This window comes from Stegostoma tigrinum, chromosome 30, assembly GCF_030684315.1.
Source record: "Stegostoma tigrinum isolate sSteTig4 chromosome 30, sSteTig4.hap1, whole genome shotgun sequence".
Lineage (NCBI taxonomy): Eukaryota > Metazoa > Chordata > Chondrichthyes > Orectolobiformes > Stegostomatidae > Stegostoma > Stegostoma tigrinum.
The window spans coordinates 915830-930115 of NC_081383.1; the positions used below are offsets into that span (position 1 = coordinate 915830).

The window sequence follows — 14286 nt, forward strand, 5'->3', positions numbered from 1 at the left end:
ACTAAACTAAACATAACAGAATTGTGATCACTATCACCAAAGTGCTCACCTACTTCCAAATCTAACACCTGGCCAGGCTCATTACCCAGTGCCAAATCTAATGTGACTTCGCCCCTTGTTGGCCTATCTACATACTGTGTTAGGAAGCCCTCCTGCACATTCTGGACAAAAACTGACCCATCTATAGTACTTGAACTATAGTGTTCCCAGTCAATATCTGGAAAGTTGAAGTCCCCCATGACAACTACCCTGTCTCTCTCACTCCTATTGAGAATCATCTTTGCTATCCTTTCCTCTACATCTCTGGGACTATTTGGAGGCCGATAGAAAACTCCCAACAGGGTGGCCTCTCCTTTCCTGTTTCTAACCTCAGCCCATACTACCTCAGTTGACGAGTCCCCAAACATCCATTCTGCAACTGTCATACTGTCCTTGACCAACAATGCCACACCTCCCCCCACTTTTACCATCTTCTCTGTTCTTACTGTGTTATGTTCTTACTCTGTTATGTCCTGCTTTCTATTTATCTGTTTCGGTTTCCTTGGGCTGGTGATGTCATTCCCTGTGTTTGGTGATGTCATTTCCTGTTCTTTTTCTATGGGGATGGTAGATTGGCTCCAAATCAATGTGTTTGTTGATGGAGTTCCGGTTAGAATGCCATGCTTCTAGGAATTCTCGTGCGTGTCTCTGTTTGGCTTGTCCTAGGATGGATGTGTTGTCCCAATCAAAGTGGTGTCCTTCCTCATCTGTATGTCAGGATACTAGTGATAGTGGGTCATGTCATTTTGTGGCTAGTTGATGTTCATGTATCCTGGTGGCTAGCTTTCTGCCAGTTTGTCCAATGTAGTGTTTGTCACAGTTCGCAGCTAATGAACTTAAAAGACCCTATACAGACAACAAATAAAACAAATGTCATCTACAAAATACCTTGCAAGAACTGTGACAAACACTACATTGGACAAACAGGGTTAAGAGCGAGGTCATGTTCTTCGGGAACTGGGACGACCGCTCCTTCATCCCCTTCACCGTCAGGACAGGCTACCTGAAGGTGCTAGGTGTTTGGTTCGGTGGAGCTGGGGCGTGTACTAAGACTTGGGAGGAGCGTATCACCAAACTGAAGCAGAGGCTGGGCAGGCGGATGCTCCGGTCCCTCTCCATCCTGGTTGTCAGGTGCCAGGGGCTTTCGGTACTGTTATATGTGCACAGGCCTGGCCTATTCCCTGGACCTGCGCCGCTGCGGTCACCCGGGCCATCTTCCACTTCATTTGGGGGTCGAGGATGGACCGGGTCCGCAGGGACACCATGTACACAGACGTGGAAAATGGGGGAAAGGGCGTACCGAACGCCACCCTCGCCCTGACGGCTACCTTTGTGTGCGGCTGCATCAAGCTGTGCGTAGATCCTCAGTACGCAAACACCAAGTGTCACTACTTACTGAGGTTCTACCTGTCCCCGGTGTTGCGACGGATGGGCCCGGCCTCGTTGCCGTGGAACGCTCCGAGTAGTTGGACCGTCCCATACCACCTGTCCTTTGTGGAGAAATTTATGAAAGGAAACACCTTTGACCACAAGGCCGTCAGGCAGTGGTCAGCACATAGTATCCTCGAGACCCTTCGGCAAAAGGAGAGGGTGGATCCCGTCGTGTGGTTCCCCACGCAGACTGCCAAAGTCGTTTGGCAGAATGCCTCATCGCCAGAACTTTCAAACAAGCACAAGGGCATTGCTTGGCTGGCGGTGAGAGGGGCTCTGCCAGTGAGATCCTTTATGCATGCCCGGAATCTCTGCGCCACCGCACGCTGCCCTCGAGGCGACTGCGGGGGGGATGAGACTGTCGATCACCTCCTTCTGGAGTGTGCCTATGTGCAGGAGGTCTGGAGGGGGATGCAGTGGTATTTGTCGAGGTTCGGCCCGAGCAGCTCCGTGACGCGGGACTCCGTGCTCTACGGGCTGTTTCCCGGGACGCTCACCGAGACCAACATCAACTGCGCCTGGAGGACCATTAATGCGGTGAAAGACACTCTTTGGTCTGCCCGCAACTTGCTGGTCTGCCAGCTGAAAGAACTGACCCCGACTGAGTGTTGCAGACTGGCGCACTCCAAGGTCCAGGACTACGTGCTGAGGGACACGCTAAAGCTTGGGGCAGCCGCCGCCAAGGCGCGGTGGGGAAAGACCACCGTATGAGACCCCTCGTCCAGAATAGAAAAAAGGGCCCTATCTGGTAACTGGGCCCAGCTGGCGCCTTCCCCAACTGGTCAGGGGGCCAACTGGGACTGTGCGGGGAGACGACTGCCGGGGTATTTTCTTTGCTTTGTTTTTTTTCTTTGTCTTTTTTTTTCCTTTAGTTGGAGTACGTACCCCCTGGGTAACCCAGAGTGGCTTGCTTGACTGGGTAGGTGTAGAAATAGGTTTTATTTTTTGTACATCTTATGAACAAAGTATATTTTTTCAAATTAAAAAAAAGTGATGAAACATCTGAAAATGAACCTTCCAGCTCAGCAAGCAAACTCACATCCAGAAAGAGTACAATTCTCAAAGAAACAAGTTAAAGGTGACAAGAAAAAATGAGGTGGAAGAGTCATGAGATCTTCCACCCCTATGAACAAAGATCCCTAGAGCAGGGGTTGGCCATTCAAGGCTAATCTGGCATCAGTAAGAACATGGCTGCTCTGCTTGTGTTCTCAACCGCACTTTGCTGTTTGTCCCTGAGTCACTGCCACAGCTACCAGCTGAGAACAAAGTTGACAGTAAGTTCCTTTAAATCCCTGACACGTTACAAATCTTTGCAGTTTCAATAAATTAATGCAACAATTATAAACACTTGATTTTCACAAGTACAGGGAACTGTTCCTACCTCCTTGCAGACTGCAGTCCGCCCACTGCACTTTGGTTGCTGGTAGGTTTTGGGTAAAGCTCTGTAACTGGAGCCTAGCCTCTTACATGACGCATAGTCAATCTCCCGAGCAATTCCATCCACCGGCCGGTCTCTCTGTAGCGGCTGTGTAGGCGAGAGTTCCCGCTGGCCCAAGAACAACTTGAAACGTGCAAAAAGCTCAGGGAACTTCCTGCTTAATTAAACGCCAGAAATAAAAGTAGCAAGCAAGTATGAAAGGGGCAAAAAAAGAGGGAGACAAAAGATGGGCGAGGGAGGGTCAGAGGTGGGAAGAGCGCGGATGGAGGGAGGGAAGAGCAAGGCCCGAACAATGTATAATGGGTCAAAGAATGAGTAAAGGGGGCAATTGAGCAAAGTCAGAAACAAGAAAAGGGGGTAGGATTTTGACAGAAAGATGGAACCATTGAAAACCATTAGTCACCTTCAGCAGTGGGAAACCACACTACACAGAGGTTTGCAAAGGTCATCAGAGTGGAACCCACGCCCAACATTCCCTTCCCACAAGCTAAAACATACATAGAATCCCTACAGTGTAGAAACAGGGCATTCAGCCCATCAAATCTGTACTGACCCTCCAGAGTCCCACCTTGACCCACCCTACCACCTGATTCCTGTTACCCTGCAGGGGAATTTTATCGCGGCTAGTCTATACTCACAGGGGGCTGGACACACAGAATTAACAAACATTAACTGCTTAAATTTCAAAACAAAGTTACCAATGAAAACACTGCATATCCCAATAGTCTTTCATCCCCTTAGACATCAAGAATCTATCTACCTTTACCTTAAAAATATTTTAAAATCGTGCACGTTGTTGTCTTTGGAAGAAGAAAATTCCAAAAACTCATAACACTGAGATAATTTTTCTTCCTCATCTTGGTCTTAAATGCGTGATCACTTATTTGTAAACTGTGGCCCCTCGTTCTAGATTCTTCCACAAGAGGAAATATCCTTTCCACATCTTCCTAGTCGGGTCCCCTCAGAATCTTAAATGTTCCAATTAAGTCACCTCTGATTTGTTTAACCTCTCTCGGATACAGCCTGCCTAGTCCATCATTACAAGGCAATCTGCTCATTCCAGGTAATGAACCTTCCCTGAACTGCTTCCAATGCATTAATATCCTTCTGTTATGAATGGTGACCTGTACAGTACACTGTAATCTAGCTGGAGCCTCACTAATGACCTGTATGACTGAAGTATCACCTCCCTACTCTTGCTTTCCATTCCCCTCACAATAAAACACGACATTCTGTTAGCTCTCCTGATTAGTTGCAGTACCTATATCTTCTGTGACTCACACACTAGGCCACTCAGGTCTCTCTGCAACCTCTCACCATTTAGATCATTAGATTCTTTTTTATTCTTTCTGCCGAAATGGACAATTTCACACTTTCCCACCTTTTTCTCCATTTATCAGATCTTTTTGCACAGACTTGCAGCTGCCTTGTTCAGTGAGAGGATGAGCCAAACCGACTTACCCCAGGAAAGGAGTGACTAGCTGAAGAAGCTCAGAGCCTGACACCACCTCCTGGTTGAACAGGGCAATGCAGCGTAAGAAGTTCTCATAAACCTCCTGGCTTTTCAGAATCCTGCGTACCTGAGAGAAAAAATAAAGCAGCAGAGTCAAAGAGTCCAATTGTCCAAACTTGTCAGCACTGCCTTCAGCTAAAATAAACCAAGGGTGAAATATCTCAGTGAGAAGCTCAAGAAAAGATCTGTGTATCAGGGTTTCCCTGATCAGCAACACACATGACAGACACCATGGCCCAGCAGCTGCAAACTTGCAGATAATAATGATAAACATCACAAAACAGAAATAAGTCATTCAGCTGTGTCTATGAGAGAGCTTTCAAGCTGGTCCTCCTGCCTCACTGTTCTCCTCCCAATACCCAGTAAATTTTTTCTCCTTTCAGATGTGTGTCGGGATTGCCTTTTGAAAGTTAACATTTACACAGCCCTTTCAGGTAGTGCACTGTGGGTCACAACTCAGTACAGAGAGAAAATTCTCTCTATTCCCCCAGTACTACTTTCATTGATTAGCTCAAATTTGTTACCAACCCTCCTGTTGTCCACTAATAGTCCCACTAGTAGCTATTCATTCTCCTAGACTTATAAGACGAAAAGACATAAGACATAGGAGTGGAAGTAAGGCTGTTCGGCCCATCAAGTCCACTCCGCCATTTAAATCATAGCTGATGGGCATTTCAACTCCACTTCCCTGCACTCTCCCCGTAGCCCTTGATTCCTTCTGAGATCAAGAATTTGGTGATCTCTGCCTTGAAGGCATCCAACGTCCCGGCCTCCACTGCACTCCGTGGCAATGAACTCCACAGGCCCACCACTCTCTGGCTGAAGAAATGTCTCCTCATTTCCGTTTTAAATTTACCCCCTCTAATTCTAAGGTTGTGCCCACAGGTCCTAGTCTCCCCGCCTAACGGAAACAACTTCCCAGCATCCACCCTTTCTAAGCCATACATTATCTTGTAAGTTTTTATCAGGTCTCCCCTCAACCTTCTAAACTCTAATAAGTACAATCCCAGGATCCTCAGCCGTTCAACGTACATTAAACCTACCATTCCAGGGATCATCCGTGTGAATCTCCGCTGGACATGCTCCAGGGCTAGTATGTCCTTCCTGAGGTGTGGGGCCCAAAATTGGATACAGTATTCTAAATGGGGCCTAACTAGAGCTTTATAAAGTCTCAGAAGCACATCAGTGCTTTCATATTCCAACCCTTTTGAGATAAACGACAACATTACATTCACTTTCTTAATCACAGACTCTACCTGCAAGTTAACCTTTTAAAAAATCCTGGACCAACACTCCCAGATTCCTTTGTACCTCTGCTTTACGAATTTTCTCACCATTTAGAAAATAGTCCATGCCTGTATTCTTTTTTCCAAAAGTGCAAAACCTCACATTTACTCACATTGAATTTCATCAGCCATTTCCTGGACCACTCTCCTAAACCGTCTAAATCTTTCTGCAGCTTCCCCATCTCCTCAGCACTACCTACCTGTCCACCTATCTTCGTATCATCGGCAAACTTCGCCACAATGCCCCCAGTCCCTTCAGCCAGATCATTAATACATAAGGTGAACAGCTGTGGCCCCAACACTGAACCCTGCGGGACACCGCTCGTCACCGGTTGCCAGTCCGAAAAAGAGCCTTTTATCCCAACTCTCTGCCTTCTGTCAGACAGCTAATCCTCAGTCCAAGCCAGCAGCTCACCTCGAACACCATGGGCCCTCACCTTACTCAGCAGCCTCCCGTGAGGCACCGTATCAAAGGCCTTTTGGAAGTCTAGATAGATAACATCTACTGGGTTTTCCTGGTCTAATCTACTTGTTACCTCTTCAAAGAATTCCAACAGGTTTGTCAGGTGCGACCTCCCCTTACTAAATCCATGCTGACCTGTTCTAATCTGACCCTGCACCTCCAAGAATTTAGAAATCTCATCCTTAACAATGGATTCTAGAATTTTACCCACAACCGAAGTTAGGCTAATCAGCCTATAATTTTCCATCTTTTGTCTTGATCCTTTCTTAAACAAGTGGGTTACAACAGCAATTTTCCAATCATCTGGGACTTTCCCTGACTCCAGTGACTTTTGAAAGATCACAACCAAAGCCTCCGCTATTTCCTCAGCCACTTCCCTCAGAACTCTGGGATGTAGCTCATCGGGGCCAAGAGATTTATCAATTTTTAGACCTTTTAGCTTTTCTAGCACTTTCTCTTTTGTAATGCCTATCATACTCAACTCTGCCTCCTTACTTATCATTACCACTCCTTTGTCTGTCCAACTGTTCTTCGCTCTCTTTGGGCTCGATTGCTTATTCCTTTCCCCCTCCCACCACCCTATTTTCTGCATAAAACCTAACATTTTCCTGTTCTGAGGAAGGGTCGCTGGGCCCAAAATGTTAACGCTGATTTCTCTCCACAAACGCTGCCAGATCCATTAAGGTTTTCCAGCAATTTCTGTTTTTGTTTCTGATTCCCAGCATCCACAGCTCTTTTGGCTTTTATTTTGATCTCCCAAATTGCTGGTCCTGAGGTATCATGGTGATATGTCAGGCCATGAGGTTACATCCTGTGGTTGAAACAGTTCTGTAACTGCTGGTGACCCACTGGTGCCCAGTTTTGAGTTGGTAAACTTGTTTAATTTCGGTCCCATTTAGCCTCATGATGCAGTCACGTAACACGACAGAGGATAGCCTCAAGGTGAAGACGTAACTTTGCCTCCACTCTGACTATGTCCTCGGCATCCCAACCAATTCTGACATGGACAGTTGGACAGGTAGACTGGCAAGGAAGAAGTCAGCGAGGTTTTTCCCTCTTGTCATTTCCCTCACCACTTGCTGCAGACCCACTCAAGTAGCTATGTCCTTTATGACTCAACCAGTTCAATAAATATTGGTCCTACTGAGTCACTCTTGGAGATGGATATTGATACCCCCCCCCCCATTATATTTTGTGTCTTTGTAACCCCTGCTGTTTTTTTCCAAGTGGTGTCCAACATGGATGAGTACTGATGCCTCAGCCTGAGTTGCAGTAATCAGGAAAAGGATTTCTTGCCCAGGTTGAACATGATTCCATGCTATTTTATGGACTCCAGAGTCAGGGCAACTCCCTCCTAACTATATAGCATTGTGCTGTCACCTCTTCTGGGCCTGTCCTGCTGGTAGGACCAGACATATCCAGGGATAGTGATGATATCATGTGGGATATGGTCTGTAGGGTACAATTCAGTGAACATGACAATGCCAGGCTGTTGGTTGATTAGTCTGTGAGATAGCTTTCAATTTTAACACGGCCCCCAGATGTTGGTAAAAGGTTTGCTAGTTGACACGACTGCTTTGTCATTCTCACTTCTGATGCCTTGGTCAATGCCAGGTGTTAATGTCAATGGTTTCATTTCCGTTTCAACTTAGCAGCAGTTCATGTAACCGAGTGGCTTGCTAGGTCATTGCAGAGGGTAGGCAAGGTCACACCCATTGTTGTGGGTTCCAGGCTACATGGAGCCCACACCAGATAACCACAGTTGATTTTTCTTCCTTAAAGAATCTTAGACCAGACATCTTTTGCAATAACTACCCTTTTGAAACTGTAAAATCTTTTACTAAATTAAAAATTCATCTTCTGCCATGGATTCAAACCCATGCTCTCAGAACATTAAGCTGGGGCACTGGATTACCACTCCTGTGACATTACCACTACACCACACTCTTCCTTCTATTATATCTGCTCCTAACCCAGCTTCTCAAGAAAAACAATTCCAGCCTAAGATAGTAGGAACTGCTGAAGCTGGAGAATCTGAGAAAACAAGGTGTACAAGCTGGACGAACAAAGCAGGCCAAGGAGCATCAGAGGAGGAGGAAGGCTGACGTTTCAGATCTAGACTCTTCTTCAGAAATGGGGGAGGGAAAGAGAATTATTTCAGAATCCTATCCTACTCTTCTGATGGTTATCCCATGGTTATGGGATACACCTGGTTATCCCAACCTCTCTAAGACCATGATAACCTTCCAAAGCATGATAAATATAATTGAACAATGCTACTCCAACTGTGGCCCAAGCAATGAGCTACACAAGTACAGGATAATTTCTGTGTTTTTCAACTTTATTCTACAATGAATGCAGTCTTACATGTGTATGTTTCTCAACATCCCTAGTCTGTTTCGAAGTTTTTTGTATACATATCATCCAGGCTCACCATTTCCTGCAGGCATTTTAATATTACCCAGATGCAGAAAGTCACTGACAATAGAAACCAATACTCAAGCGTAACCAGCTGACTCACTCTGTCAAAGAAGCTGAACTCTCGCAGCGTGCCATGCTTGCCTGCAGAGGCCAGGGATCGATCCTTCACACTCGACAACTTAAGCTTTTTCTGAAAAACATTTGTTTGAAGAGAGACAGAGATGTGATTGAAAATTAAACAGTGCAGTCAGTAAGTGCTGCAAAATGTGAGCAACTGTTGTCATATGTTCAAGGCCTCTCACAGCCTAAGCAAAGAGAGAGGAATCCAGATTTGAAACAGTGTTGTGGGCCAAATATACAGGAGTAACTCCCAACCCTGGGAATACCGCACAATGAAGTAGAGTAAACAAAATAAAGCCATCAAAACAATTCACTGCAATTACTTTGTAAAAAAACTCAAGTAACATCATCGATATGGCAGGGTATCCTAAACTTTCTTTCCAAACAACCAAGACATGCTTCTCCTTGATCAAACAAACCTGTATCTAACCCCATACTGTCCCTGCCCGGGGAGTGTACAATGGGGACAGCGTAGAGGGAGCTTTACTCTGTATCTAACCCCACACTGTCTCTGTTCTGGGAGTATTTGGCACGAACAGCTTGGAGGGGTCTTTACTCTGTACCCGAGCCTCTGCACCTCAATCCCTCAACTTGAGGAGCACAAAGTAAATAATTCACAAATCATCCCTGGATTTCTAACTGCAGTCAGCCAGCATTTTAAAGATGAACAGCCTGTGTTCCTGTCGTGACTGATGAAAATACCTTACCAACATGTGCAATAGTTAGAAAGGGTGTTTACCTTGAGTGGAGGGGGCACCTGGGGTAGAAGTGCTGGTCTCAAGCGTTTCTTGCTTTGAGAGTGTTTTGATCCATCATCATCATCAACCATTTTACTCTCATCCTTCTCAGATGCAGCATTTCCAGTGAACTAGAAATCAAAAAGGCAAACCTTCAGTACCTCAGTAATAGAAATAGATTGCTGAATCTGCTATCGAGACTAGATATATAACAAACAACACCCCCCCCGCCCTATGAAGATCACTCCTTCAATGCTGTTTCTCACAACGTGACAGGGAGTCTTTGTTCGTTCGCAAATGGGCGATGCTGGCAAGGCTTGAATTACTATGAATCACTATGCACCCTTGAGAAGATAGTGTTGAGCCACTTTCTTTAATATAATTGAGTGACTGGCTCAGTCATTTCAGAAGGTCATTCAGATCCAACCACATCATCTGAGTCTGAAGCCATGTATATGCTAGACTGGCTTTGGACAGTAGAGTCCCTTCCCTAAAGGACATTATAAACCGGATGAACCTTTTGCCTGATGCAATAACAGAACAGAAGCCCAAAGTATTCAGTCATTTTATCATACTTTTAATCCAAAATATATTTTATTATAAAGGAACTGCTACAGAAACTTCAAATAAGAAGACTCTTGACAAGAGATAATTAAGAGAGCAACTATCACCTCCCACCATCACAGCAGACATGACAAACATGTCTGTTGGTTCCATCAGTTTTATCCTCCAGGAAGATACAAAACAATCAGGATTAAAAGATGACTATAACACTAATCTGTGTGTGTTATTGGCCTGATGTCCTAACGCATGAACTAGTGGGCTATGAGATCAAACTTTGACAATAGCTATTTAAACACTCATGCACTGCAGGTCATCAACAGGGGAAGTGTCAGCCAGTTCAAGAGGGATGAAGACATAGGAATTTCAATCTACCTAGAAAACCATGAATTTCAATATCGAATGGTCAACACACGGGAAATCCAATAAAGGCAGTACCTCTTCATAATTGCTCCTCATAAACTATTTAGGGAGTCATTCAATGTGCATTTTTTAAACTTAAGAGGACTTACTTTAAGAGGACTTGTATATTAAAGGAGCCAATTGAACAAGCTCATTTGATCATCGTTGGGCATCTACAGGGGTGGGATTCTTTTTCAATTAGCCTTGTTTGATACACTGAGGGGTAGGTGAATAACTATGGGGAGCCAGTAGATCCCTCCTCAACAACGAGTTTAACAATTTGGGGTATCCCATCCGGAAATGGAACAAGTTGGGAAATGTCATTGGTTGTAACAAATGACAATCTGTTTGTTTCACAATCACCACTAATGGCAATAGTTTTTTTATTCTGGATTTATTTTATTAATTCAATTTAAATTCGAAAGCTGTGGTGGTAGCTGTTGAACTCACTTCCAAATCTGGATCACTAATCCAGTACCATTGCAAAGCTTCATTCTTGAGAATATGCAAACTGGACCTCAGTTGAATTATTTCACTTGCAAGACGGCACTGGCACAATGCAGGTCTCCCCCAGCCTACTCTGGGCACTGCAGGGGGCATTTCAGCTGTCAACATTCACACCTACAATGACGGGTGGGGGGGGGGAGAAGAGTGGAAAATAAATAGCGGGGTTGGGAGGGAAGAGGGTGGAAGAGAGGACACAGACAGAGATTGATCGATAGCAAGGGAACGTGAGAGAGACAGAAGGAGAGAGACCAGGCCTGCCAGTGATATGGTTTGCCATGGAACCGGTTTCACTTCTTTTACAGAAAGTTTTAAATCTCAATCAACAGGATAGAGTCATTGACAGGATTGAACTTTGGGGCAGTCAAGTCCAATTTGCAGAAAATCTCCTGCCTCATCAAAAAAATCATCTCCATCAAACTGCAGAGCATACTGTCAGCAAACTCACTACATCACAGCGACAGATTTTTTGAGGAAAGGCTTTTGATTTGAATTAAGAGATGCATTTCATTCATGAGATTCGAGCGTCATTGGCTAGGCAAGCATTTATTGCCCATCCCTAATTGACCAGGGAGCAGTTCAGAGTCAACCACTTTGCTGTGGGTCCAGAGTCACATGTAGGCCAGACCAGATAAGGAAGACAATTTCTTTCCCTAAAGGACATTAGTGAGCAAGGAGGGTTTTTCCAAAAATCACTTCATGATCATCATTAGAATCTTAACTCCAGGTATTTAATTAATTCAAATGCCATCATCTGCCATGGCCAGGATTCAAACCCAGGGCCCAAGAACATTACCTGGGTCTCTGGTTTTATTGCACAGCAATAATACCATTAGGGCCATTGCCTCCCCTTTAGGTAGGGTTGGTATATCTTCATTTAATCTTCGATATCTGTTCAGTCTAAAGTAATCTCAAAGGGTTGGTAACTCCATTATTTCTACATAAGCCCCTGGTATCATTTTACCACGTATATTACAGACAGGTGAGGAGAGGGTGAATTGATTTCTATTCTAGTTCAATTCCTCCATAAGCCTAAGTTTGAATCTTTAAAAAAGGTAATGACATTGTCCATTATATTTGTACCAGACTGTATTTAGCTCAGTATCAGAAACAGGTCAGCCAGGCTTCTAGCAAACAATTAGTTTAATAGTTCATGACAAATAAATCTTACCGAACGAAACATACGAAGATTGTTGACAAATACTTTAAGGTGTATGTATGCATATAATCAGTACTCTAACATCCTGAATTATCAGGAGGCAAACATGGGCAACAGATCAATTCTGGTCAAACACCACAGAGCACATGAAATAACAAATGTAATTAAGACAGATACTATGGATTGTTTAGCAATTCCCGAACACTGGTGACACTGTGGGTCATCAATCTCATCAAGACTGTACAAAGGATTCTGATACCTCTCTCTCAAAGATCTGGCTTTGAAATTTCAAACCACTGTAATGGGCCACCTTAACGACTGTTCATGTCCCAGTCATTCATTCTCCTGAAACACTCCTGCACTTAACCACAGGTTCATAGTTTGTTCACAGACAGCTAACTTTAGCAAGTTGATACATACCCTTGGGTTTCAACTCTACTCAGCTGTAAGAAACATATGATGCTCTTGGGTTCTCTTCAACGCCAATCTCAGTTGCAGTGAACTGTTACTGGCTCATAGGCCTATTTTAAACATCCCCTACACATGCAGGGTTTCTTCTGAGACTTAACTGCCTGGAGACTGTTAAAAGTGCTTATGCTGTCGAAAGCCAGTTCTTTGCTTCAGCCTCCTCCTTGCTCTAACTCTGACTATTCAGTCACTCCTGAACTATTCTGAGTGGCCAATTAAAAACTTCACAACTAGCCTCGCTATTATTACTGGGCAAATTGAACATAGCAACCAGTAGTGGAACACACCATCCCAAATGGTACAATATTCACAGATTGCTGACTTAAAAATAAACAGGACAGAATGACAGATTTCATCACACATACCAGAGATCGCTTGGCATCTGGCAGAAACTGGCCAAACTCAGTCAGCAGATCCTCCTGGCCCCTGAACAAGTTAGCAACTTTCGCAAAGACTTCATCCTCGGTCATGCCACAGTAAGGTTTTCCCTTGGTATCCTTCACTATCAGCTGCTCCTTCTAACAAAGACAGAAGATACACAGTGACATAAGAATTGGTCACTACCTGCAAAGAAAGTCTTCAAAGTTACAAGAATCATTTCTCACCCCGGAGTGAGATCTTCCACTCTTTCCCCAATCTAAGCTTTCTCACATGCAAATGAACATAAAAAATATTCTGCCTGTAAAGCCTACCTATCAATTCAATAATAAAGCTGGTCAATTAGCTTTTTCAGTGTCTTTTCCTACATTATCCTCAAATTTCTTGACGTCACTGATATTTGGAAATCATTCAATCTCAAAGTATATCTCCTTTAGCCTCTTTTGGTTTTTATTTGTTGCCACAATGGGGGTGTCACTGGCTAAGCACAAGTTATTGCCCATCCCTTGCTGCCCAGACAGCAGGTAAGAATCAATCACATTGCTGACAGTTTGAAATCACATGTAAGGCAGAGGGCCAGATATCTGTTGCACAGTCATTACTGAGGGAGCACTGTGATTCTGGAGGGTCAAGATGGCAGACTTGCTCAGGTTAAGATTTCCCAGATGGATTATCACAACAATTAAGCGCTTGAAATTCAGCCAGCTTTCTACTCCAGATTGTCATTGATGATCGAAGTTGATCATCTTCCATGGTGGGATCAAAACAATGTTGCCAGAACATTAGCTTGGGTTTTGGATACTAGTCCTGTGACATCACCACTACATCATCACCTTCTAAGTCCAAAGCTCTCGAATTCCCTCCATAAACATAGAACATTACAGCACGGTACAGGCCCTTCGGCCCTCGATGTTGTGCCGACCTGTCATACCAATCTCAAGCCCATCTAACCTACACTATTCCATATACATCCATATGCTTGTCCAATGATGACTTAAATGTATTTAAAGTTGGCGAATCTACTACCGTTGCATGCAAAGCTTTCCATACCCTTACTACTCTCTGAGTAAAGAAACTACCTCTGACATCTGTCCTATATCTTTCACCCCTCAATTTAAAGCAATGCCCCCTCGTGCTCACTGTCACCATCCTAGGAAAACGGCTCTCCCTATCCACCATATCTAACCCTCTGATTATTTTATATGTTTCAATTAAGGCACCTCTCAACCTTCTTCTCTCGAATGAAAACAGCCTCAAGTCCCTCAGCCTTTCCTCATAAGACCTTCCCTCCATACCAGGCAACATCCTAGTAAATCTCCTCTGCACCCTTTCCAAAGCTTCCACATCCTTCTTATAATGCGGTGAC

General features: G+C 44.4%; 1 protein-coding gene across 3 annotated transcripts in view; it reads right to left on the minus strand.

Moving 5' to 3' along the window:
- Positions 1-14286, minus strand: part of sin3b (SIN3 transcription regulator family member B) — a 50631-nt gene that overhangs the window by 22531 nt on the left and 13814 nt on the right. For all 3 annotated transcript variants that reach the window (XM_048560007.2, XM_048560008.2, XM_048560006.2), the window contains exons 6-10: positions 12908-13060; positions 9451-9579; positions 8692-8781; positions 4370-4488; positions 2852-3062 (exon numbers count right to left, since the gene is read on the minus strand). In XM_048560007.2, the coding sequence (XP_048415964.1) occupies positions 2852-3062; positions 4370-4488; positions 8692-8781; positions 9451-9579; positions 12908-13060 (702 nt within the window). The remainder of the gene's footprint in view (positions 1-2851; positions 3063-4369; positions 4489-8691; positions 8782-9450; positions 9580-12907; positions 13061-14286) is intronic.